Genomic DNA, 27,807 nt, shown 5'->3' on the forward strand with positions numbered 1-27,807 from the left:
GGGACCAAATCTAAGTGGAAGGCTCACAGAGAAGAAAAGCAAAACACCCAGAAAGCATCAAACAGGTGAAGTTTAAGCCCTGCACAGCTACTACTGAGGTCTTACAGTAAACTCAAAGAAATCACCAATTCTAGCAAACCAGAGCCTTGTGCCAGTGGGTGGGACTTTGGTACTCACCCCTTACTAAAAGCAGCCAAGGATTTACTCAGGCCAAAGAAAACACAGACTGGCAGCAGGATCATGGATGGCATGCTGGGATACATCAGATGGAAGCCCCAACAAAAGCTCAGAACCCTGCTACACACTACTGCAGGGACTGGGAGCAAGGAGTAACATACTTGGTGCCTGTAAAGTCAGCTCTGACAAACCCCAGCAAACTCACACAAAATCCACAGATGCATTTCAAGGCTCCAAACAGTATTCTTTGGAAAGCAAAAGTGGATTGGCAATCCTTGCCAAGGCAGCCCAGTACTCACTGTATCTGAACCCTCCAACACTGTCTGAGGACACCCCAATGTATTTGTCTTTGTTCTTCTTTGCTTTCTTCCTCTCCTCCCGAAGTCGATCATCATCTTGAGCAAACTCAACCATTTCTTTCACCTTCTGGCGGATGTTTATCCCCTGGTCTTTGCCATTCTCATCTGTGCAGGTAATGCAGGACAGAGATGATGGATGGAAGATGGGAGGAAAAAAGGAAAACAGTAAGTAAGAGGCAGTAATACTGAAAATCAAATTGATTAAAAAATTTGAATCATAAACACAACAGTCAAAGATTTCGTGACTACTGCATGAGGTCCACTGCATCTATTTAAAAGGGACTAATTAACATAAAATTTAGATAAATGAGTTTGCACTGAATGGTGTTACTTAAACATAGGAGAGATTAACTAAGACCGAGACAGAACTCATTCTCCACTTGAACAATTTTAACCCCTCAAAACATCACCCTTTTTCCTCAGTCTTTTTACAACAGTTTTTGCAAGTTTCATTGCAAGAACTCAGTCTCATGGCAGAACTGATTTTTCTAAAAATTGCTTTCAGTTGGGAAGTACTATAAGCTAAATGTGCTCCTTTCCAGCCTTTTTCACATTCAAAACACACACTGGCCTTGCTGCCTTTGCACTGTAAATATTATTTGGTAGGAGGAAAAAAACCCAGCTTCAAACAGATGTGTGTGTTTTGGAGCTCTAACCTTTTCTTCCCATATGATTAAAGCTATTCCTTTATGGACACCACAGGGGACCAGTCTCTAGTGCATATTTTAATATAAACCCCAACACTCATGTTGTGTTGGTTCTGTTGTTATTAGCCAGTCTTTTCTGCAAGTTCTTGTCTTCACTAATTAATACTCTAGGGCCCCACGTCTTGGATTCTGCACTCTTCACACAACTGGCAACAGTCACATTTTAATTAGACTGGGGAAGCTTCTAAGCTGGTTCAGGTGACTGACAACTCCAACTACTGTTTTAATTTGCTTATAAGATTTTTCTATTGCTCACCTACAAAGTGGTAATTTTCCAGGGATCGCAAATCATAAATGTGTTCTCTGGCACTTGTAACAACACGCTCTGATCCATTCCTTATGAGGTAAGCTAGGAGCAGCAAAGACTATAAAAATACAAAGCACCTTATGATTGCATGAACAAAAACTCTACCTTTTTTTTTTTTTGTAAAAACCCCAAACCTACCCCCCTCCCCAAATTAGTAAATACTAATCTTCCCTTTTTAAATACATGCTTATTATATGAGTCCCATGGAAAAATTTTCTTCCTCTTATGAATCTTTTGCTCTTTAAACTATCAAAACTGTATTTTTAAAACTTTAGCTTGTTACTACTAAATCACAAGTACTTACCTTTATCAGCTACTGCTTGTTTTAAGATAAAGCAGTAGCAATTAAAGAGAAAAAGTTAACCTGTAAAATGAGGCACTTTCTTTTGCCTCTTTTGTTCACAATTTTCCAATGGCTTTCACTGAAAGGTAACTTGTACAGGAATCTAGGAAGCCTTCTGCAGGATTCAATGCATATACAAAACTGCATTTCAGGATGACTTTAGACAAGTGACAAAACAAATGAAGTTTATATAATACTTTCATTTCAGTTCTCTATGTTGAGGATTTATATCTAGAAAGAAATGAGGCATTTTCTCTGAAGTAATGCCTTTATTGGTTAAAACTATCATTTTATTTCAACCAATCCAAACCTGATAAGCAATTCCAAGAAGTCTTTATAACATAAGTAGCTATGTGTGATAGCATTAAATATTAATTCCTATTGTACTTCGGGGAAAACAATTACTATGACTACAAAACATCAAGCACCTGTGAAAAGCACAAACCATGCTTTAGAATTACTTGTGCCTTGCTACAATCCTGGCATCAAGAAAAACAAAATATAACCTAGCTTAATACATCAATTCTAAAAAAGGAGGTTATATTTGCATAATTCAGTGAACATTGAACACCACTTTAAGTGCAGCACAACACAATCTCAAGTAAAAAGTTTCTGTACCAAAGACAAGAAAAATGCAAATGACTGATCTTTTCCAAAACACAATTAGGACATAGAACTATCATGCAAGGAAATTTGGCCCACTCAAAGGCAAACTACAACTTTTAAAGCATTACTAATTGGCAGAATATTAAAATTAGTTTGCATTTTATTTCAGGTATTCCTGAATTCCTTCAAAAAATGTTTTCCTGATAGCACAGTAACTTAACATCTTCTCATGGAGCTCATAGCAATTCCTTTGGGTAAATTGAAACTATGAGTGCTAATCTAACACCTGAATAGCAGCAAAATTGAATTGCTCTGTTGTGTTCACTAACATCTTAATGTACTTCTAATACCAGAAATTCTGTGGGTTTTTCCATATACAGGTGTTGAAAAACACCTTTAACTTCACCAACAGAATTATAAAACATTATGGGAAGAAATTCTAGCTTGCTAGAGGAGAAAGTGCTGTAGGATTATCTAAACAAGAACTCCAACAGGACACTGCATGAGCCCCAAGCCCTGATCCTTACACACCTTATAAACTCTCCTCCAGTTCTTTTTGTTGTCTTTCAGCATCCGAGTCCACAGCATGTTCATGAGCTCTGGAAACTGCTCGTACATAAACGTAGCCCTAAGGAATGGAACAAAAGCAGCAGAGAAATGTCGTTTTCCCGGGCTGTTCACACATGCTTGTTCACACTCAGGGCTGGCAGTAGATGGCAGGAGTGATCTAAGCCCAGCCACATCGGATGACATTAAAGGGAAAAAGCTGTCCCTGTTTTAACTCCTAGATAAGTCATTTACATCCCAGGACTACAAAAGAAAAGAGTAATTCTAAATATCTGAGGGAGTAAAAGAACCTTCACTAATTTGTAATGAAAATAATGCTGAATATGAATACCCTAATATCCACAGCATCTGATCAAATACACAACTTCCAAACTGATTTTAACACTAAAAATAAAGCTCAAGGAGGAATTCAGCATGTCTTGCTGTTTTTGTAGAAGTTACAAGAAAGCGCTTTGAAAATAAATACTCTAAAAAATAAACTATATTGAAAGAATTCTGATGATACATAAATGAAAAAAAAAAAATTTAAAAAAATACCTGGGCTTCATTTTTTTTTTTACAGTTTTCAATACATTCTATAATTATGCATTAAAAAACTTAAGACTTTATTTACAGCAACTTTTGGGCATTATCAGTCTGAAAAGTGCAGTTGATTTAGCATCAAATTTCACATTCTTATATAAAATGTACCTTTCTTTTCTTCATCACTGAGTCAAATTATCACTTACTTGGCAATCTCTCCCATGAGTTGCCCTGAAGGTCCCCACGGATCATCATTGGTTGCTTCTCGAACCTTAGACTCTATTTCTGAATAATTCATAACCACATTGGTGCTGCAAAGGAAGAAAAAAATTCACACACATGAAGATTAGCATCAAAACTGAGAAACACATGAAAACTTAATAATGACACTAGAGCAGATCTCACTTAATGAGATACCTCTACAGAGTGGGAGAGAAAACAGCTTTAGTGCACAAGTCACCCTGAGGACACTATACACCACATTTAAGTTATCTTTAAGAAGGTTTTACTATTCTATTAGTCTTCAAGAATACAGATGAGAAACTGGGGATTACATTACAGCTGGATTTAGTCCAGTAAAAATGGCTTTGGGTCAAATTAAAATGCAAACCAAACCACCAGAGTCAAAGTTGATGGCTTCTGCAGCTAGGTATGGTTTGCTTACAGGTTTGTAATGGTACAGAGTTATTTGCAAGAGGCTTTATAACTCAATCAGAGGCAATTTTTTTTAGAATGACGTTACAAGAAAAAAATCAAGAAAATCACCAAACAGGTGTTAGTGAAAAACTAACAAATAAAAAAAAAATCACATGGAAGACTAAAGTAAGGGAGATGAGATTCACTAGAAAGTCTGTTTCCTAGCTTGAATTTAATTAATTACGGGAAAACAGCAAAAGAGAAGCTGCAGAGCACTCACAATTACAGCAATGCAAATACTGTAAGGAGCTCAGCTGTCTCTTCTAGAGGTCACAGAAAAACCTTACTTGGAAAAGATTTTTTCTGTGATCTTAATATTAAAATAGTAAATACGTGATTTCTTCTTAATTAATCCTCAAAACAGGTAACATATGAGCCCAGCAACCTCCTTTGTGCCCCTAAAAGCATCCAGATGATAACACAATCATTTCCCTAATCTTTTAAGGTGAGTGAGCAGCCCTAAAACCTCACTTATAGTGAGAAGGTTTGAAAATTACTCTCTGTTTCTGGAGCACGAGGGCTCACCCCAGTAATGAAATCAGGAGTGAAAAGAGACCTGCTGGTCTCTGCTTTCTCTTCATACCTGGAGTGTACTCAAACAACACATTTACACCTAGCATGTCAGAGGTTTGAAAGTTTACTTAAAAGTACATCATAACTGATTCAGAAGCTAAGAAAAACCCATGTGAGTACTTTTTACACAAACCAAACCACAACAAGAAAATTAATTAAACTGTAGGAAAGATCTAATGATTTATAGTGCATTGTGGAGAAAGCATTTGCTGCTTAAGAACTTCTTCTGAACCTGAATGACCTAAAAGGATAAAAAACCCCCAAGATGCTCAATAGTGATCCCAACAGTTATCCCTCTGTCCATGAAGGAGTTTGCACAAAGCAGCATTCAAGCAACTCCTGCTCAATTTTATTTGGCAGAAGGATAGCAAAGATCTTGGAACTGGGAGATATAAACAGCAGAAACAAGAATGAAATCCCCTTAAGTCTGAAAGGGGACACAGAAGGTAATTGTTAAAACAGAATAAAATTTCTGGACTTAATCTTGGATTCTCAGCATGAGAATTCCTGCTGTCAGATCCTGATGTATGATTTTATTCAACTTTGTATCTAAAGAGAGCATAAGCTACATGACTGAATAAATAATCAGCAAGCTCCCAGAACCTATCTATATTACTACAAGCATGTAAGGACACAGCAGCAGTCTGGAACAACAGCAATTAAGGTTTTACAAATTCATTTATGCTGAATACACCTCAAGCTTCTGTTTCTGGTATTTTCCTTACTGCAATACAAATGTAAACCAAGCCCATCTCTATTTCCAATATGTGTGGAAAAAACACAACCCCAAATCTCCAGGATTTGCAGCTTCCAGAACACTGGCTTCCTTGTCCAAAGCAAGGAAAGGCAGGGAACTAAATAGAAAGGTTCTGCTTGTTTTTATAACCCCTCCTTCAGCATTTGTTTGAGAGACTTGATGGAGACTTGGGAGGGGGAAGCATAAAATGAAGTATTTCCTTAATTTCTTAGAGTGAAGAATTTAAGAATGGAAAATGCTTGAAGAGATGCAAACTTAGTGTACAAAATAAATGGCAGGATTGGCTATGCAAAAGTTCAGAGCACGTGGCTAAGGCAGCAGCGGGGCTGGAGGGGGAAACGGAAGGAAAACAAGGGAAATTAAGTAATGCCAAGAGAAAAAAGGTGCAGTTAAGCCTAAGTACAGAAACATGCTTGACTCCTAAACCCCTCCTGCAGAAAAGTTATTGTTCTCAGTAACTAGAGAAAGCTCTTTTATAAATGCCAAGCTGAGATCTAATGGAATGAACCATTCCAAACCAAAGCATCTTAGAGCCACATTTAATTCAGGAACAAATGTAAACTTCAAGGAGAAAAAAAAAAAACCTCACTGTTGTATAGTTTGGCATCATTCCAGGTCACTTAAAAATAACCATTTCTAAAAAGGTGGAAATACAGTTTTATTCTTCCTTTCCCATGTTTTCTATGGCCCTCATTCCCTGCCCTACCCATGATTCCTGTGACCTTTGCAGCAAAAAAATAATTTATGTCCAGATGTGAAGGGAAAAAGTGACTAGCTTGATTGCCAAGACTTCCTGTGATTGATATAAATTTAATATCCGAGGACACTTTCCGACACCAGGGGGGGCTCTCTGACTAGTTTATCCTGGGCAGTTTCCAGGGAATCGTGCTGGACCGCATGGACAGGCTGCTCTGCAAACAACAGCAACACTGACAGAAAGAACTTCTCAGGCAGGGCTGACAACCCCCCTTATCTGCCAGACTACATCTGATTCACCCCAAATCACTGAGACCCTGCACCACTAGAATCTCGTGACAAGAACATTTACAGAAACTTCTGACGTGGACAAAGATACTAAGCAGGAAAGTATATTTTGAAAGCTACATCCAAAATAAAGGCACAACAATAAAGGGGCTGACATGAAGATCAACATTAAAGTTTTACATTCTTCTGTGACTTACATTTAAGTCTATTAAAACAGATTAATGACAACTGATTCTTTTTACTCTTTATTTACCTCCCAAGTGATTTCAGTGTAATTTTATTTTATAAAAAACCAAAATTGTTTTTGAAAGCCAAGAGGGGGCACTGTCACATCTCTATGGAACAAGAAACAGTGGCAGTGAGCAAAATGCTTTTCATTTTCTTGTAACTTTAAATGTTTGCATCTGAAATTTACAGCAACACTAAACAGGTAGCTCAAGCCTAGGACTAAATTCCTCTTAAGAAAATAAATGGACATTGCTAATAAAGTCAGTGGATCATAGCTGTAAATACCTGACCATCTCCAACTGCAACAGAAAAAAAAACCCAAACATTTCCCCTTAAATGTTTTACATGCATTTTATTAACTATGATATAACACACCCTGAAATCCTACTTGTCCACAATTTTGTTTGCATTTTTCAAATAATTAAATCAATTGTAAAGAGCTTCAAATTTTATTCTAAGCTACATTTGGAGATTTGTACACCTAGGTAAGATATCATCTGGGTCCAGGTGTCATACCCTACAGTGTGCTAAAAAACCAAAAAATAGGCAAGAGGGGGAGAGGAAAGAGATGTAAAAGGGAAGAGCAGTATTGAACGTATCTCAATTGTATAATTTCAAGTAAGAATGACGTTTAGCTGGTATCAGGGAGAAAAAACAGGCAGCAAGAGGGGACCAGAAGTTCTGTACCTGCTCATATAAAACTCAGATCAGAGAATCTGTGAAGGTACAGCCAAAACATTCATCAGTATCTGCCACTTCAACATTTACAATTGCAATACTCTGAGAGCACTTGAACTTTCAGGCGTGAAGAGGATAAAAATCCTACAGGTCTGAGATTGTCCTCAGCACTTTGCTTTGAAAGAGGGAAATGAAAGACAGCTTGTGGATAACCTGCATGAAAATAAAACCTTACAGACTGCAGGAACTCTTCACAGATGACACACAAAACAGGCAGACTAAGAGCGGCTCTGTCTTCCTCCTCCCTATCAGCAGATACTGAATGTAACCCACAACGTGGACTTAAATACACATGACCACTACTAAGTGATAAATGTATCAGCAGAAAACTTTTGTTTCAACAAACTCCAACAGACATATATCTGCCTACTCTGCTCAGACTTCTGATTTTACACAACACGTGAATCAAGCTGTAATGCTCAGGACAATATTGACAGGCATGAGGTATATTCTGCTCTCAGTAACAAATTAGTGCTTTATCAATGTTACTTTTTATTTTTCCCTCCATAAAATAGTCACAAAATAATTACTGAAAAATAAATTCTTTTCTATTCCAGACTAAGAAGTTATTCTTAAAACTATTTTTATGCTGGCAAAGTAAAATCATTGTACTTCCACCCAAGATGCTAATAAAAAATTAAATAAACGCTATTTAATACAATACTATTTGACTACATCCTGAATAGAAATGTTTGTTTCAGAGTGAGGATTCTTCATTGCTCAGGACTACAAGGTATTCTCTACAGATTCATATGCTCTAACTGAAGTCAATTATCTGCTAGGAGATTACAATCACTTATACACAACTATAACTGTACTGCTTCTAGTAATAGCTTCCAATTGGTAACATTACAATTAGTTTTGTTGTGCCTGAACTAATTATCCACATCAGTCATTGCTGGTTCCACAATGAAGAAAAAATCCTACCCTAATTTTCTCTACATCATACACCTTGAATCAGAAACTCTTTGGAAACATGGATGTGGGAACACAAGGCTCTGCATATAGTCAGCAACATAAATGGAAGAGTATTTTCTTAGCTAATGTCTACTCTAAAATTAACCCTCAAACAACATTTCATAGCAATGATTTAAATACACTGCTAGCAAACCAGCTAAAGGAAAAGGTGCAGCAATTTTTGTTTATGTGATTTAATACTTTGGTGAGAACTCAGGTGCAGCATAAAGCACTAGAAGGAGTAAATACTTCACTGCCCATGTTAGGTCTTCCCTAAAGAACATCACACAGGTATTTCCACTTCATGCTTTCCCCCAGCATCTCCTCCATCTTCCACATTTTCTCCATGGTCAGTGGTGTTCTGTTCCTTCACCACCCTGACAATACATTCAAGTGCATGAAATCACAACTCCTAAACAAAGCTTGCAGTTCATGGCCAGATTTCAGGAGCAACGTTCTTTGGAAGAACTATTCCAAAGATAATCTTTCATCAGGAAAGGAATAGCGTTATACATCAAATTTTCAGATCTTCAAATATCAAATAAATTCAGCATTTTGTATGAATGCTCAAATACCAGCAGTTTCTAAAACATGCAGAAACCTTTCAAGAGCATGTGCACAGCTAGCCTGCACTTGAAAAAATAGGCACCATGAGAAAAGGAGGTATTTATAGACTAAAGGTAATGAAAGAATAATAATACCTATCCATCCATCCATTCAGAATCGAACTTACTTGAAAACATATTAAGGAATAAGAAAACCTATCAAATCTTTGCCAATGTTTCTGCACAAATGTGAAAAAAGCTTTGACTATGCCCTGGGGCGAGAGTCAGAGCACTGCACTGAAGGCAGGTCAGGATTAGAGCTGCCATTGATGTGGGTGGCGTCACCCAGGGCACAAGCACAACTCTGGGCATCACATCCACAGAAGATTTGTGAAATGCCAGGTCTAATCTTATGACAACTAAAATAACCAGAAGCCACAGAGAGGGGACATTACAACCGTTTCTTTATAGTGATGATAAAGGTATTGGATTGGACAGGGTGAGCCTAATTAGAAACACTTCTCAAGCCTCTGGGAAGCTGCCCACTGTGCTGAGGGACTCGGCTCCAGGAACAAGAAACCTGGCAACACACTTAAATTTTTTTCAATGTATATTTCAAACCAATTACAATATCATGTATACATAGGACTCCTATGTGCATAATATTATACCTTTAACTATTACTCCAAGGACACCACTGTATTATACACCTTCTGCTTTCCTTTTTTTTTTAATTTTACAACTGGGAACACTAAGATACTAAAAGCTGAGATGAGAAACTTTGTACATTTCACCACCGTTAACAGTTTCCAATGAGACACCATTCTGCAAATATGTGCTTAAAGACTAAGCACAGAAAAATAAAAATTCAAGCTTTACTCACATGTATGTACCATACATCCAGTATGAACATTAAAGCTATTCAGCAACGCTAGATTTTTTTTTTTTAAAGAAATTAGTCTATTAGAACAGGCAGGGTCTGGATAAATAAGGACAAGAGTAGCTCTGTTACTGTACAACACTATGACGGTGGTGCCAAAGTCTTACAAGAAACAAGTATTTTAACCTTTTGTTATTTAATGTGCCAAAACAAACACAACATGATTTTATCTTTTGAATAACTGAATAGAGAAGAACACATGCACATGGTTCACTTATTCACCTTTCCTATCTCCACCCTAACACCCCACCATTTCTATGGAAAGGCACCCAGGTGACAACTGCAGTGCTTTCTCTCAGGGATGGGGTGTTACCAGCAGTGAGGTAGCTCCAGGCAAGCTGGAAGCCTGCAGTAAGTCACACCTGGAGGCTGGGCCAGCTCCCTGCCCCTGCAGGGAGTGCTACCTGTCTTCCAGCAGCTGATTTTCCCAAAAGCTCCCTCTCGGCTGAGAAGGTCTTCACCCACTGAGACAAGAAAGTGACCACAAGTGACTGCTCACATGACCCATGGTGCATGTTTTAGGAGCATTATCCAAATGCAACAGCAGCAATTTGTGCTCAGATTTGCCGAAAACCAGTAGAGGGGCTGACAAGACAAAATGACATTAACATAATGTAGAGTTGCTTCTAGACATTTGAGATTATAGCTGTTTTGTTTTTTATAAGAGTGAAGGATTGAATGCACTATATAATGAGCCAAGTGAACATTCACCATCTGGAGAAGAGACAAGGCAGGTCCTGGCAATATTTTCACAATACAGTTATCTAGAAGACCCCCACCCACAGACACACACACAATTAAAATGAAGCCCTCAGAGAGGAGTGAACACCACCTCATCTCACCATTTAACTCCTGTGAGTCATGCATCTGAACTATTTTTAGTATCTAGATTAAAAGGTTTCTGTAAAGGAGGGGTGGAAATAGAGGGAAAGCTTTTTGAGAATGCAAAGCAGCTGCTTTAATGTTAAATGATCCTTTCTTAAATTGCATGCACAACTTAGTTTCAACTACTGAGAACACACAGCAAATAAAAAAGCTACACAACTTGCCCAAGTACAGGATACATCTCCCCCACTCCCAGGTGTAGGAATCTTGGCATCTATTAAACTGTTAATTAGTTTCCAGAAACACTTTTACCAATTAAAAAAAAAAAAATCACTTAATACTTATCCATCTGGGCATGAAATACTTTCAACAGAGCATTTGAGCTGGTGAGCTAAAAAAGAACCGATCCCAACCCAAACCACCAGAGGCCAGGACATGGAGCAAGCAGCACCCCATAACTAGGGGCAGCATCTATCAACTCCACTTGTTTCTGTGAGCATCCCTTCCTTCAGGCTCTGAGAAATTCCAGATGATCACTGGTCCAAACTTGTGTTCCAACAAACTGAAAGGATTTAATACAAAGTCAAACAGAAAAATGCATTTCAATATCAGATTTAAAAATGCATTTTGGGGTAAGATTTAACTACCCTATGACACTGTCACTTGTTATCTTCAAGAGCTCAGTGTGCAGACTGGTTCACAGAGAGCGGATATAATTTATCCACCTGTTGTCCACAATACAATGGCTATTCAGGAATCTATGCATCTAATACTATTAACAATTATTCAGAGAAGGCATTAATCACCTTCCAAATAAAGATGGTGCTGCTCTTCTCTTCAGTAAACTCATGCATTCCAACTCAGCCAGCTTCTCTCCCCTTGCTGGTGAAGATTATCTAAAAAACATGTAACAAACTCAATGCATTTTCATTTTGCTCCTGTCAGTAATGTCACTTTTGTTATAAAACATGCAGCTTAGATTTAGAGCCTTACAGATAAAACATATGGATACCAAATAGGAAGCCAGCAGTCCACATTCAACAAAGAAACAGATGGGGTCCCATCTGCCAAAATGTCTGGTGAAATACCTCAGGTTACAGAGAGGTAAGAGCGCAACATTAGTGATACTTGACCGTTTGAAGTTCTTTATTTTTCAGCCACTCCTCAGAACCATTACAGATATGTCAAGTTTAGTCCATGAATGCCAGGTTTTATTCCAGACCTTCTATGCAAGGAGCAGTCATACTCCTGGTCAATGATACAATCTTCATTATATACAGTAGGATTTGAAATACATTTTCAGCTTTTCAAGTTCAGTTTCATAATTTATGTGGCAGATGTGCAAGGCAAACTGCACAGAAAGAGATAAGCCAAGAAAAACATCCTGATGGCCACAAATGAATTACAATTTGTGGGAGGAAGGAACTATAAAGCTATTTCCTGTGCCTTACAACTTCTAATCACAAAAGACTACCGAGTAAACAAAATAGCCCCAAATCCACCACACACACTGTCAAAAAGAACAGTGACTTTAAAAATTAAATTGCAGCCTGTTACAGAACTCAGATCTCTTACTTACAGAGCCCAACACTACACCTTACTGAAGTCTTCCCTTTCAAAGTTTCCCCATCTCAGAAGTTCCCACCTGCAGAATGCTATATCCTAAAAGGTTTTGTAATCTCTTGATACAGCTGAATTATTTTTTGCAGATGTTGGGAACCTGAAGCACAGGAACATGGCAGTTTTAAAGTGTATTTGTGCAAGGAACAAACACTTCCTCCCCCACTTGATTTAAGACTGATTTCACCTCTCCTACTGCAGATTCCCTGCAGTATGTTAGTGTTAATACTTTCATACTCTTATATAAAACAATCCCTTGTGGTTCACCAATGAATACATGGCTGCTTTATGTATCTTAATATGTGGCAGTAAATAACTTCTCAAAGTTATCAAGAATTTTGCCATGTTGACAATACTGACTGTGGGCTTGTATCACCTCTATACAAAGTGTACCTTCATTTAAAGTTCAGACCCATTTCTTTATTTCCCCATTTTTAATGGGAAATTTTCATTCCAAACACCCACCTTCACATTCTTCAGTTACCATCCCCAAACTTCACCCATTATAGACTATCTTCCCTTCGAATGAATATTTCTGCAGTTCTATTTTTGAAGGCTTAATAGTGTTGTCATTTTATTATACGTAATTCAAAAAATATTCTTTAAAAGGTAACTTATAAAAATAAATGCTACACTCCAGCAAGTAAAATGAATAAAAATATTTTATTTTAATTTACATAGGAAGGTCACCATAATAGTATTTCCACTGGTTTTCAGTATTAGTTTTTAGGTCACATTTTTATTGAAATTGGAGGACAATTACACACAAAGCATTCTTCTGACAAATCTGATTAAACTTAATTATGAAAACCAATTGCACAAACAAGCGGGAAGAAAGCTGCCATTGAGGCCACACTTGACACTTTGGTGGGACAGTGACACCTAAACAGTAACTCTAGTTTTGATCCAGACACAAAAACGATGCTGCTACTGCCCTGTGCAGGTTTTCAGTCTCCTTGCCTCTTGTGAGCTTCCATCTGGCACATCAGATTAGAGTCACTGCTTTGCAGCTCCTACTCCTGTGGATTTAATCTCTTTCAAAGTTCAACATGCTGTGGTTACACAACAGCAGCTGTATAGTACAAAAAGAAGTGGACATATGAAATTTTGTAACCTTTTGTATCTGCAGAACTAAAGAGACTTCCAGACCCACGCTGTGACTCAATTTACTATTGTGCAATCCCCACACTTATTTTGCCACTCTGCTCCTTACTTACACTTCAGTTTTTTTCTTCTGTAGCAAACAAGCTGCAACAATTGAACCTTTTTTTTTAGACTTAAGTACATCTCCTTATAGAATTCAGATTGCACTTCAACCTTCAAGAGTCAGCAAATGTCATCACGAATTTTTCCACCATGTGATTTATCTTTAAATTTTTCCCTCTTTGTGATCCAGTCAGGTAACATGACTCCTACTGGAAACAAAGGTTTAATCAAGTAGGACAAAGTGTAAGTGAAGTGAAATCTACACAAAAAAACACTTCTGAAGAATACTTTTTATATAAATAAAATACCAGCACAAAAATGGTAAAAAAACCTGGTAAATAAACCCTGGTAGACAATTACAACATAAAACTAAAATTTAAATACGTTATTTTGGGAAGTGTCTACTTCTCACCATAGCTTACACTCTCCAATTAACTGGGTTTCTTTGGGCTTTGTAGCATTCGTTTAGCTTTGAGTGTAACTTCCCCTGAAGACAAAAAGCTGGTTTCAGATATAATGCTGGTTCATAAGGTGTGGCCCAAGTCCTTCTCCAAACCAGCATCAAGTGCTACTTCCTTCCTTGTATGCACACAGAATTGAGACCACATTCAAGTGCACAGCTCAAGCATTTTAAGACATCATCAACAGATAAAGAGTCTCACAAGTACTCCCTGAGTTTTCAGGATTAAGGCACAATATTTTAATGCTGAGAACAAAATATTTACAAGAAGAATAAGAGCTTATCCTTCTTTCAAAAAGAGAAACAAAAGGGGCAGAAGTTTTCAGAGGACAAGGAAGTTGTAGCTAAGCTCAGCATGAGGCACCAGTGAGCTTTGAAGCTGTGCAAATCCAACTCACTCCTGTACCTCAGACTTCCTATTTCTGACCACAAAAAATTTTGAGAGTGACCTTGAATGGAAGCAGAATATAGGGAGGAAAAAGAAAGAAGCTAAAACACCAACTTCACAGTAAAAATCATACACAGTATTATGTAGGTATGACACGCCACACCCTCCTAAACATTCTGAAAACTTGAGGAAGTACCTCAAATCACACACACTGAACACACTAAACTTTCTACAACACAAGCTGCTCTCTATCCCCAGCACCCAGACTGCTGTGAAGGGCTTGCAGCTTCCTCCTACCTTTAACTACACAGCCATGTCCCTGAACAACTCCCCATTCCACCTGTGTGGTAGGAAAGTATTACCAGCACATTACCTAGGAAATGTGACATTACCTAGGCTGAGACATGCATCTCATCAACACAAGCAAGGTCCAAATAGCAGGTGAAGCAACTAAACCAGAAAACCTTCAACTGCACTTTTAATATGGCTTTCTGCCCTGGAAAATGTCCTAAGGCTGAGGCAGGAGCTGAATGCACTTCTGAGCAGGAGAAAGGAAAAGGAAACAGTTTATACAAAATAATCTAATTGCAGGTTCACAAGCAGTTGTTTTCCTCCATTTATGCAAATGTCCCGAAGTGGAATTGCTAAGCAGAAGGTATTCAGGAGGAGTGAAATCACTACCTTTATCCTGGTTATTATAAAGTGAAGTGTATTATCATTTACTAAGTTTATTTCTAAGCTTACAGGAATTAATTCTACAGTTACTATTGTTTGCAAAAAGACCACCTCAACATCAGATTTCAGATCATTTAATTCTGGAAAATAATCAAAATAAAACCAGAAAACGAATACCAATGTCACTACAGAGAAGCTGATCAGCTTCTCTGCTCAAAATTGGTTCCTTTCAGGCTATTTTTTTTTTTTTGCTATTTGAAGCTGAAAGCAAGAATTATTCCAATAGTCCATTAAGAGCTACAATAACTGCTACACTCAATAGCTCTAATACACCTGTAGAAATTCCTTTTATATCCAATACTGAAACCCAATCCATAAGACCATTACATGTCAGACAATATAAGGAAGATGCTGTCTTTATGTAAGATTACATGGAATATGTCTGGATGCCAGAAACTTATTTCATGACTCCACTGCACATAGACAGAGGAGAACAAACAATCCAAGTCCTTCAAACTTCTATTTCAATGTCTCCAAAATTATCCTCTCTCTCTTCCCAAGAAGGAAGCTGTTTGAAACACTAAACCTTTCCCTGCATCCCACCTTGCTAACAAGAAAGAGTAAGAAATTCAACATCTTATAATTAAATTGCAATTAAGACTTTGCAGTCTCACAGCAAGTAGTTTATACACCTTTAGTATAAGCAGGGCTGCGCAAGGGGAAACCTTCTCAGCATCATAATCTGACAATTTCAAAAGATGCTCATTATATTTTGGAAAGAGTAAAGGCAAGTATGCAGTGATAATTCTGCAGACTAATCTGGGAGCATCAAAGGTTTTACAGGTAGAGACAAAATACAGTCCTCTTCCTGAACCTCTGCCTTCCTGAACCTCTGAGGCTCTGCCCTCAGGCCTTTAGTCCTGAATTGCCAGCTCCTAGGAATAGCACAATTATTTGGCTTTCCAACAGTAAGTTAAAAAAAACAAACCAAATAAAAAATGCCAAGCACTTTCCTACTTCTGATCCTTCATCTGTTAATTAACCTGAATTACCACATTTCTTCTCTGCTACACGTTTATCCAAGAATAAAAAACTTGCTTAATACCAATTGTCTTTAGTCATTCTATTTTCCATGAAGGTAGGTTACAACCTAGCAGTCCTTCTGTTGCTGTATTAAGCAGCTGGACAAAGAAATTTTGGTTAATAGTTAATGACAAAGTGTCCTTCCAGAGCTATTCACAGCTGAGTATATAAAAATGGGCACAAGCAGTAAGAACATGTCATTAGGAGTAAATATTGCAACAGCAATGTCATATTAATGTTATTTCATTAGAATTTTTAGGTTGGTATCTCACATTAACTAAAAAGCTTGGCAAACAAAACCCCACAAGTTCACAAAGATGCACTTTGACTGAAAGCAAGTGTTATTTTGTGAAGCAGGTCTGGTCAATTACAGACAAATTAACTTTCACATTTCCAAGCCATGTTTATTTGTGGAGGATAATGATGTTTTCTCTCCTTTCATAGGTATCCCTTTGTTAAACTGGTTCCTCCAGGAGATCAAGTAACTCTTGTCCTAAAGAGGTAACAGGAGCTGCTCCATTTGCCTCAGAGACCCAGTTTCTGGTTCCTGACCACACAGAGATGGTAATTTCAAATGACACCGTGTATTTGCAACAAACAAATTTCACAATGGCTCAACATGGGCACTATTTATTTATTTACTCACTAATGGTAAAATCACTGGATTTTTATGAGCTAAAGCCTGCAGCTACAGGAGTTACAGTTACTGTGTAATTAACAAAAAACCAACACTGGCAGTCTGAAGGCTGAGACTGCACTTGCCAATTAGGAGTCTATTAGCACTACGTTTTCAAGCTGTCTCAAGAAATGCAATCATCTGTTTGGTAGCAAGGAGAGCTAGAACACTGTGATAGAAGTTAACTCATTTAGACAATAAATACCTCTGAACAGAGAGTTCCCCCCCCCACTTCATATGATCATACAGAAAAACAGTTTAAATAATTCAGTAATTGTCAAAACAAGGAATAATTTAAAGTGACAGCAATCTTTAAGAGATCAGCTCTATTTGTAGATGTAAGCTACCAAGACTAATTTATTTTTCAAAATATGCATTCACCTATTGCAACTCCAATAAAATTATCTAAGGTTATTAAGAGCCTTCTTCACATACTAAAAGGTCTTAGAGAACCTTTCAACTGAGTAGTCTAGGAGAATACAAAACAAAACACACACCTACAAAAAAAATCACATAAGGAGGTATTTGTTTACTAAGTATAAAGTAATGTCTTGAGAGGAAACACTGAGCACAGTCTGTAACCTACATTAGGATGATTCTAAACAGCTTGACAGGATGGGGAGAATAACCACTAAGAAACACAGTGCTGTGACTCAGAAGGGAGTAGAGAAAAAAAAAAAAACCCTCCCTAACTCCCTATAGGTTTCATTATTATTACAACAGATTAAAAAGAATGCAGGCCAATCTCATTAAATAAGTTGAATATACACTAATATTTCTAATTGTATCCCAAATGAACCAGTTAATAGCTATTAAACACACAGTCAATATTGAACTCAGGACAGGACACACCTTTTGGATGAAGGGACAAAAAGGTTCAACAACTTTGAGGTGGTTTCCTTATAACCCACAAATAGCCACTGGCAATACTGGTGTCACAGAAGCTTCATTCTTAGTGGCAAACCAAACACCTCTAGAAAGATTTAATCTATTTAAAGTAACAGTCTACACAGAATACCCACTTCACCATTCTGATATAACCCAAATATATACCACCAGTATTTCTATTGCAGTAAGCTGCAGAAATTGAACTGAAAGCTTCTCATGTGAAGCTCTGTTGGACCTCAAGATCAATTCAAGCCTAAAACACTCAAAGTACTGCCACACAAGACACAAAACTGTGTTTCAGTTTATATCCTTTCCCAGAAGTTTGTGACCCAACAGTGGAACTAGAATATTGATGCTTACCCTCCCCATCACAACACTGATACAAAGGTGGGCTTGGGACTTTTAAGTTGTGACATGAGACAGGAGAGCAGCTTCAAATAAATTTAAACTTGCAGCTAAAAAACTACTAATGATACAGTTTTAAATAACAAAATTATGTAGAAATGTCTTATAATGGAAAAAGGCTCCACAGCTAACCTTCCTGTCCTTTCCCCATCACCACAAGCATTTGTGGTGCCATGAGCAGCTGTTTGTAAAACATGTGGCCAAATCAGTTATTAACCCTAAAACGATGGGGGCTCTTGCAGCTGTTATCAGCAAGAGAGCACAAGCAAATACTGAACCACACACCAGCAGCACAAGGAAGGCAAAAACAGGGAATAGCTAGGTATAAAAATGAGTTAGTTCTATCTTAGTAGAAAAATAATCTTAGAGCTCTTCAAGCTGCTTGTGAAATCACATGCTAAGGGTGTACTGCACTCAACTTGTACTTTTGCCCCCAGCCACTTATTCTTGCCCAAATACCATTCCTTCTTTATGCCAGTACAAATATTTGTGTGATGATGGAGTTAACTATACCAGGGAACCAATCCAGTGAAGAACTAAATTGGCAAAAACAACTGGTTAGTCAGAGATTCTCTCATCAAGCAGAAAGTCTGCAAGTGCCAGCAAAGGGAGAGAAGTGTGCAGGCAGTGGCAGACAGGAGGCTGAGAAACCTCTTTCACCATCAGCCTACGCTTACACTGACTGTGAAACTACAAACTCTGATTTCACGGCTTGGGTTTTGTTTTCTTTTTGGTGAAAGTGCTGACTGTGTTTGAAATTTCAGGGCAACTACAAAGGGAGAGTTAACCCTGTTCCGGTGTACTCCACTTACATGAGAACTTTAGGTCTATCTCCTCTCCTTTGCCATTTCAACAACGCTTCCTCAAATGTGCAACACAATTGTATGGCAAATAGGTTTAGGGAGCTACTCTATCTCCAACAATCTAAAAAGTCCTTTTGGGAGAGAAAGAGCTTCCAGTTGGGTCTGTTCCTATTTTCAATTCCTCACACAGCAACCCAGACATCATCATTACATAGCACACAATGCAAGAAGAAGTAATGAATACTCTTTCTGACTGGTACTGAAAAAAGAGCACTCAAGAGCACCACAGCCTACACAGCTTTCTGGAAAGAAGTAAGGTACCAACTTGTAACAATTTCACATGACCCCACCTTAGCATATTTTAGAAAAAAAAAATGAGTACACCACAGTTAGAATCAGATCTCACAAAGGCAGAATAGAAGGACCATTTTGTTCTGGAGAGTTCTGCTCTTTTACACAACTGCTCTTTCTAAAGAGGCTACCAACAAGCATCATTCAAGTTTTAGCTGCATAACAGCTCTTCATTCCAAATGGAACAGGTAAATAAAGCTCTTGCTCCAAACTGAAACTTGACAGCAGCTGTCAATCCTTGTGTCTAACTGGGTCCATATTTGACCTGTGTCATTAAGATCCAGATCACTACAAGGAGCTGGAAAAAGACCAACTGCAAATCTGACTGCTTTATTCACTTGGTACATTTGCTACTAATTCTGCTTTTCATTCTCTTGCCCTACATTAGCTTTGCCTTATAAATACAAAAAATTGAAATAAGCATTTAAACAAAGTCTGTGAAACAGCCATCTTTTAACAAAACGTTATGCTATTGTACATCTTTATATCAGTAAAAAAACTATTAAAGGGAACAGCTCTTCTCAAGGAGTTTCCATTTCCTGCCCCTCTTCTTTAAATACCATTTCAGTTTAATTTCAGAGCACACAGTGGTAATTTGGAAGCTGAAGTTCCTCATCAAGCACATGCCATCAAAGTATTTGAAGCAACAGGTCAACAGGCCAGTTACATTCTGTATGTTGGAGATGAGTTCAAATTGGAATTCTTGTATTGTAACTTTGGACAAGCTGTACTCAAACTTCAGAATAAATCAATATTCCAAAAGTTCCAGAATGAAGCACAAAACTCTCAATCATTACATTTTTGTGTTCTTCATCCTGTGAAGCAATGCTTCACTCATTCTCCAGTGGCTCGTCTTTGTTTTTAGAAATAAACATAATTTTCATATAAATACAGAAATTCATTTAACACTTGAAATGAATGGAGACAAATATAAAAGAATCAGATCAGCATTTTAAGATTGTATTTTAGGACAACTGCAGCACTTAGAGTTGCACACTGAAATAGCAAAGCCTGAGGAGAGAAAGCAGTAGTGTGACCAATGCTTTGGAAGTAATTACATCTTCTATATGAAATAATTACGTAAATCAGCTAATATTCTGTAATACACTAACTGGCAACACAACCAAGAGGAATTAGCATAGAACTGAGTTAAGCACCTTGATCCTTTTGACCACAGCTGCACACAGTGATGTAGGTAAGGCGTATCCTTGACCAGTTTCATGCACCCCCCAAGCAGGAGCCCAGTCCTGCTTGACAAGGACACACAAAGCTCTGCTTCAGAGACCATTTCAAGAACACAGAAGTTGTCACACGTACATCACTTAGATTCCTTGAAAATACATAAAGCAAACACCTGAGCTAGCCTTACACAACATAAAACAGACTATTGTCAGCTACCACAGGGTGTAAAATGGCAATAACACATCTGAAAGAGCACTAACAAAAGCACCACTTGGAGTGAGCTGATGAAACTGTGTGCTTGGCCACAACTACCTTATGCCAACTCTTAATAAATCCATCAGCTTGTCATATTTGCCTGTTTGATGGATTACTCCAGCAGCTGAATATTCAAACAAGAGAACATTGTACCTATGTATGTGAGATAACAGCATAATACTTTCACAGATGCATATCTCCCATACTCAATTACATGGCCCAAAGACTAGAACCCTTTTCCTTCCTTATTAATACCAGCAATTTTCTGGAAGTTTTTTAAGGGAAGGAGGAAAGCCCGAAGAAGTAACTTGCTGTTACAAGTACTTGGCAGATACAGCAATGCCTGGCTGCAGAGCCAAATGCTACATTCAAATCCAGTCCTCCTTTGTATTGCCAAGACTTTCTTCTCTCTCTCAGTTCTCTGGTAACCAGGCAAAGGACAAACCCTTCCATGGCTGAAGATAATCATCATCATCTGGCTTGTAATAATAATACAAAATGCTGTTGTTAAAGCAGTTATCAGCAGGGCACCTCTTTAGCAGCAATAGAAGAATAACTCATGCAGTGAGGGTTAACTAACTGTTCCTTACATAAAGCTGTGGAAGTGTTCACTGCCCTGAAGATCTTGCTTATGCAAACCAAAATAAATCTTAAATATAGAGAAAACTAAATGATCCTGGGACTGAAGCAAAGGAGTTTACAGAGATTCAGATAGCAATGGACAAATGTTAGACAGTCATTTACCCTTCTACTGGATATATTTTATGATGGATCATTTACAATAATACCTGCTATTACTGAGTGAGAAACCAGCATTTCATTAAAGAGCTCAGGAGTCTGGGTGGACAAATCCATGAACCACAAGAAAATCGCCTGTAAATAAGAACAATTACAGGCAAGTTAAAAAGAGAAAGCAGTTAGGCTGGAGGATTGAAAACCCTCAACTAAGGATACATCGGATCCTGCCTACTTTTGGGGAAAACATGAGCATTCCAAAGGCAGAGAGCAATCAAAAGTCAGCTGAAAGGTCGGTAATTGTAGGGTAAATGACTGAGGCACATTTATCACATTAATATCCTGCAGACTTAGCATGAGGTAGCAGACAGCAACATGAGACTGGAAGCCAACAAATGCAGATTTTTAACTGTTACCAGCACAATGTGACTTATTTACTTGACAGACTTATCTTACCAGCTTCCCTCATCTGTGACCTGGAGTAAAGTGCAGGGTCTCATTACGTGCTTTAGGCTACAACAGCAAGAAATTGCAATGACAATAGAAGCAGTAATTCACACTATTTTACCAGTAATTTACCCTCCTCTTTACAGATTGTACAATTAGAAGCACTAAAGAAAACATGCTGTTTATCAACCAGAACTTCTCCCCTGCCTGGTTCTATTGGAGTTCATGACAACAGCTCCTTTAATCCTTCCTTTTCCCCAAACACTAAAAATCCTCTCTTTGCACAGATGCAGCAACAGAATAAATAATAGAGGACCCAAGTGCCTACCTCTAAAATAAATTTTAAGGTGTTATAATGCTTCCTTATTACAATCAATTCTAAATAAGACTATTTGCTCTCCATTTAAAAAGAAATTAAACTATTACATACTGGGCAATTCATCAAGCTTGTGAAGCATATGAAAACAGCTCTGCAACACCACAGAGTGTAAACACGTTCCTGCTGGGCCATTAGAAAGGTGTGGCTAAGAGCAGTAGCAGCAAAGCAGGGCTCAGTTAGGTGGACAAAACTGAACTGGAAGGAGCACCGAACAAACAGGAATATGGCAACTGTCATATTCCTATTACTAGCAAGAAATTCACAGGCTCTCTCCTTTAATTTTTAAGTAAAAGTAAGTGGCTATTACCTCACTCACCTGAACTAATGAACATCTGGACAATACTGTCCTAACTACATTCAGATCTGTCACCTTCATCCCTTTTTTCATGAGACTGTCTCTTATCCTTTGATGTGTGGAAAGGTGTTTTAAAGAAGCTCTCTCACATTAAGGTAATGCATGCAGAAGATCACAAAAGCTACGAATGGCAATGGAATTTTAAAGAAAGTGGCTGTAAGGTCTCACCACACTGTTACATAGGCAGCAATCTGATCTCAATGGGTCCAAAGGTTTTCCAGCCTGCCTGCTGCATGTCCTACACGTCTGTGACAGAAACCAGGCAGCAAAAATGGTAACATGACATAGTAAGAGAAAAGTTAATGCAATGAGGAGTCCAGCTGGCCTTGCTACCTATATACACAAGAACACTGTGCTCTGCTTTGAGCTGAACCCCTTGTGCAGGTTAGCATGAGGGAACCTTTCAGTAAAATAAGAATCAGCAGTTTCTGCTTCAAGAAGAGGAAATTCAACAGAACTAAAAAGAAATGATGGCCTGGGTTTTGAATTTGGCCACTAGGCCAAGCTGATATCACCAAGTTTCTGACAAGCTAAAACCTGTTCTAACAGGAATTCTTAATATTCCTTGGGTTTTTTGTTTTGTTTTTTAATGCCACGGGGTTTTCTTGGTAGACGTCTCCTAGAAATCTCACAGGGAACACAAAGCACAACATGTACTTGTCCAGTAAGACTTAAAAGTTAAATTACCAAGTTGCACACCACTCTTGTATTTCCACAGCCTGGAATCCTGAACTCACTCAGTGACTACAACAGCTTTTGCCAGCTCTGTTATCATACAGTGAGGACAAACTTGGTTAAGGCCCTTGCTGACTGGATTATCAAAGTACTGATACACCTATACCAATAAAAATATGACTTTTCTTGTGTAAGCTGCTTCTACAATGTACCAGGCAACCTGCAGATCCTTAGTCTCCTGCAGCTCACAGGCAATAAATGCAACACTTGGCCTCAAGTTTCATCACAACTGCAGAATTGTTTTAGAGCAGGCATGGGGTAACCTGAACTCTGCCATGGGTGCCACAATATCTGGGACTGCTCTGACCAGAGCATCCAGAGACAAAGCTGCAGATCCCTGCTGCAGCAGAGCAGTGGGAGGGAGGGACACCAGACTCCTTCCCACCTGCCAAATGTTCCTGCAGCTCCCATTCCCACCAGCAGCTCCAGGGTGTGACATGTGCCTCTGTGCTCTGCCACAGCAACTGGCCACCTCCTGCCTGGAATGCTGAGGCAACGCAGTTACACTGCAGCCCTCAGCTGAGGCTGGGACAAAAGAGAACCCAACAAGAAATCTCTGACATTGCCTCAGGAGTGACTCAGAACTGCCACCTGACTCACCAACTTTGCACCAAGCACCACCCTGGCCCTGAGCCATCAGAAACCTCTGCCATTTAAACAGTGTTCACTGTCCTGGAGCCAAAGAGCTGAGCACAGAGGGCTGAATTTATTTTCCAACTGTTTAGTTTACTTTCCAAATTCAGTGTTGAATTACTGGGGGAAAAGAACCCACACAAGTGAACACAAAAGTGAAAAGCTGCCTTAAGTTAATTTATTCACATAATAATATGAAATAGAATTTACTCCAGAAGAAAAAATACTATGTAGACCTACACCTTCTAAAGCATAAACTAACCAGAAATTCAACAGAAATTCAATATAATTTCACACACTTGAAGAACTCTTGAACACACTGCAGTACCCATTAAGAAACTGGAGGGTGTAAGAATTTTGACAGTTATTTTGAAATTGCAAGAATAAATCTCATGATAAGTAGATTTTACTAGGTACATACAGGATTTACTAAATATTTGATTTAAACTGCAACCTTATTTACAATGCCCAGTCAGAAACAAGGTATTACTGCTCAGCCAAACCTAATCAAGGTAGGTACTTAATATTTAAGGGAGGGAGTTGCATTGGCATTGAAAAGCAGTGAAGTTAACAAAGGGCAGAAGAAAACACGGAACAAAAGGATTCCATCACATCCTAGAACAGTAAATCTAATACTCTACCAGAGTCTTCCTTCTAAACTGCAAATACAATACGACTACCACTCAGTATCTAAAATAACTGTCTCGTGCACAACAGCATGCAAATCCATACTTTAGAGTTACTAGAAAATGCCACCATAAAAGTAAGAGGTGATTGTGAAGAGAATTACAAAGCAGAATTTACCTGATGAATTTCATTGCCCAATTCCAATCACACCAAAGAAATACAGAGACCAAATACTTAAAAAATACTAAATACAAATTTGAATTTCTCATATGTATTTTGCAGTTGCTAACTTATTTTTTGCTTCTAAGACTTTGATGAATGTTAACAGGTTATGATTTTTACCTGGGTTTTAGCATTTAAAATAACCCACAGCTGTTTATCATCACTTACAGAACCTTCACACACCAAAGTATCTGAGAATTGTGTAAGAAAAGTCCTTCATGTTGAAATAGCTGACCTAACCAAGCTCTCAGCCACTGAAGCACAAACAAGGATAACAAAATAAACCCCAGATGAGTAAATTGAAACTCTAAGATAAGTATCAGCTGAATATGGAACCAAGATGCAGAGCTCAAAACCACTACCACAACCATCAGGGTTTGAACTAGGAAAACTTCAAGCAACTTGCATATTTTCAAAATCCTCATATAATCATATTCCCTTTTTAAGGAAAGAAGAGCAGTTTCTTGTTAAAGTTCAGTATGTTGCTGCCACAGCATCAGCTGTTATTTATGAGGCAGATTATATCATTTAGCTTCCTCTGCAGAGAATTTTGTAAGTCATGGCCTCAAGACTGAAGACATTATGACAAATCTACACCACACACAATGGGACTATTGATCCTGATGTCTCTAGATACCACTTACTCTGCAGGCTCCACCTTCTTTCTGCCCCTCCTCCTCTTTTTTAACAAACAATCTGCTTTATTTAGATAATGTTATTCCCAAAAAACTGAAGTTTATTCAAAAAACATTTATTATTATTGGAAGTGTTCATTTCTTGCACCTGTTCTGGAAGTAGAATGAATTTTCCAATTCAGATTTTGATTACTGCTGGACTTAGGAAGTTATACCCTTATAAGTAAACATTTTAAGAACAGTATATTATAATATTATAATGCTACAGTGATCATTAATCCTACAGACAAAAAAAGTACACAAGTAAAACTTAGGAAAAGCTTTATTTCCCTGAAAGGTTCTGGAACTCAAGTCACAGTTGTACTCCTAAATACCTAATCTGTCACATTATTAAAACAACTTTAACCCGGGTTGACTTTGTATACAAGAAGCTGTAAAAAGTAAATAACTTCCTCAGGACAAGACTTAATCACAGTGGTTTTTGAATGTCATCCAAATCTTGGCCTAGAAAAGTCTCAGTCTAGTACAAAGCACCTTGAGCAAAACAGTTGATTATCATGAATAAGCTGACACTTCTCAGTTTGCCATCTTTAAACCCATTCATCACACAGGCCCTTTTAAAAGCTGTTTGGAGAAACAAAAATGTAAAAAAAAGTTTAAAACAGAGCCTCAGTTTTGACACTTTTGACTTGTAAGGGAGGTACAACTGTTTGTCATTAATAACATCTGGTATATACCAATCTACAGACCTTCAGCCAGTTGTTCCTCTTAGCATTCCACAATTCATACAACACAGTTTGGACTGGAAAACAACTTTAGGGAGCATCTAGGCCAAGTCCCTGCCATGAGCAGGGACATCTTTGACCCACAGAATTAGTGGGGTTGGGAGTGGGCTCTGGAGACCATCCAGTCCAACCCCCTGCTAAAGCAGGTACACCTGGAGCAGGCTGCACAGGATCCCATCCAGCCCAGTCTGGAATATCTCCAGAGAAGGGGACTCCACAACCTCTCTGGACAGGCTGCTCCAGCTGTCACACTGAAAGTAAAGAGGCTTTTCCTCACATTCAGATAGAACTTCTGTGTTTCAGTTTGTGCCCACTGCCCCTTGTCCCATCACTGGGCATCCCTGAAAAGAGTGATGGAGAAGTGCTCCAAGCTTTCCCCTTACAGACTTATTATTTGAGGAGGTAAAACAACCTTTGCTAAGTTCTCCACCATACCAAATTTTTCAAATGCCAAAAATTAAGGAGTGGCTGACACACACATCATGCTCTCTATCTGCAACACAATGATCACGATAACCAAGTCCATAGACAAGTATTCAGCATAAGGATGTGCTATTCAAGGAAACAAACTTATAAATATCTGAGCTATTTAAATATGTAAGGGGTTTGAATGGGCATCTCAGCCCTCTACCTCTCTGAACAGCCCGGGGTTGTGAGTCAATGGCAGGCAAACCTGTCCTTAGGAAGGAGGGAAAGACTATAAAGAGCATGTGGTGACTTGGTAAGCTCTGTGAAAACGTGCAGATTCTTTACTTCCCTCCTGCTTTGAGTGGCTTCTCTGTTCCCCCTCAGGGGCCCAAGGGCCACGCTGGGAGCCAATCCAGCAGACAGGTTCCAAGGGCTCCTACACCAAACAGGCACACACAGACGGGGACCCTGGCACAGGAGGGGGCACCCGAAGCTGAAGCACTGATCGCCAAGAGCTGGAAGGGCCCAGATGCGCCCGAAAGGGGCGGGAAAGTAGCCAGCCATAATGGAAAGGCCACAGACTACCTCCAAAGCAACCCCTGCCTGCCTGCAGCCCCGGAGGGACCACAAGGCCACGCCGGGAGGACGCTCAGGGGCGATCCCGGGCAGCCACCGGGGGACAGGGACGGGAGCAGGGAGAGACAAGGGGGCCGGGGTCAGCCGGGCACGGAGGGGGTGTGAGGCCGCCACCTCAGCAGGGGAGGGGCCGCGGCCATGTTGGGGGGGGCGGGGGGAACGCGGGCCCGGCTGAGGGGCCACGGCGGAGCCGCCCCCGGCCCCCCGCGCGCGTCCCGCCGTACTCACGCCTTGTCCACCAGCTCCCGCACTTTCCACATGTTCAACATGGAGCCGACCGCCCGGAGACCCGCCCGGCCCCGCTCCCTCCGCCGCCGGCCCCAGGAGGCCCCGCTCGCCGCGCTCCGGCCGCCGCCGCCTCCGCCGAGCAAGGGACGCGGCGCCGCT

At 39.1% G+C, this 27,807-nt stretch overlaps 1 protein-coding gene across 2 annotated transcripts in view; it reads right to left on the reverse strand.

Annotated features, from left to right (window-relative positions):
- The window catches only part of CLINT1 (clathrin interactor 1), a 46,003-nt gene extending 18,219 nt beyond the window's left edge, over positions 1–27,784 (reverse strand). The window contains exons 1-5 of one of the 2 annotated variants that reach the window (XM_021530738.3): positions 27,649–27,784; positions 3,795–3,899; positions 3,031–3,127; positions 1,500–1,608; positions 477–641 (exon numbers count right to left, since the gene is read on the reverse strand). In XM_021530738.3, the coding sequence (XP_021386413.2) occupies positions 477–641; positions 1,500–1,608; positions 3,031–3,127; positions 3,795–3,899; positions 27,649–27,689 (517 nt within the window). In that variant the 5' untranslated portion in view covers positions 27,690–27,784. Of the gene's footprint in view, positions 1–476; positions 642–1,499; positions 1,609–3,030; positions 3,128–3,794; positions 3,900–11,637; positions 21,576–27,648 lie in introns of those variants that run through there. The other variant, XM_085591459.1, reaches the window with a different exon arrangement.
- Positions 27,785–27,807: the final 23 nt, after the last annotated feature.

The sequence above is a fragment of the Lonchura striata genome, chromosome 13 (genome assembly GCF_050655825.1).
Source record: "Lonchura striata isolate lonStrDom1 chromosome 13, ASM5065582v1, whole genome shotgun sequence".
Classification (NCBI taxonomy): domain Eukaryota; kingdom Metazoa; phylum Chordata; class Aves; order Passeriformes; family Estrildidae; genus Lonchura; species Lonchura striata.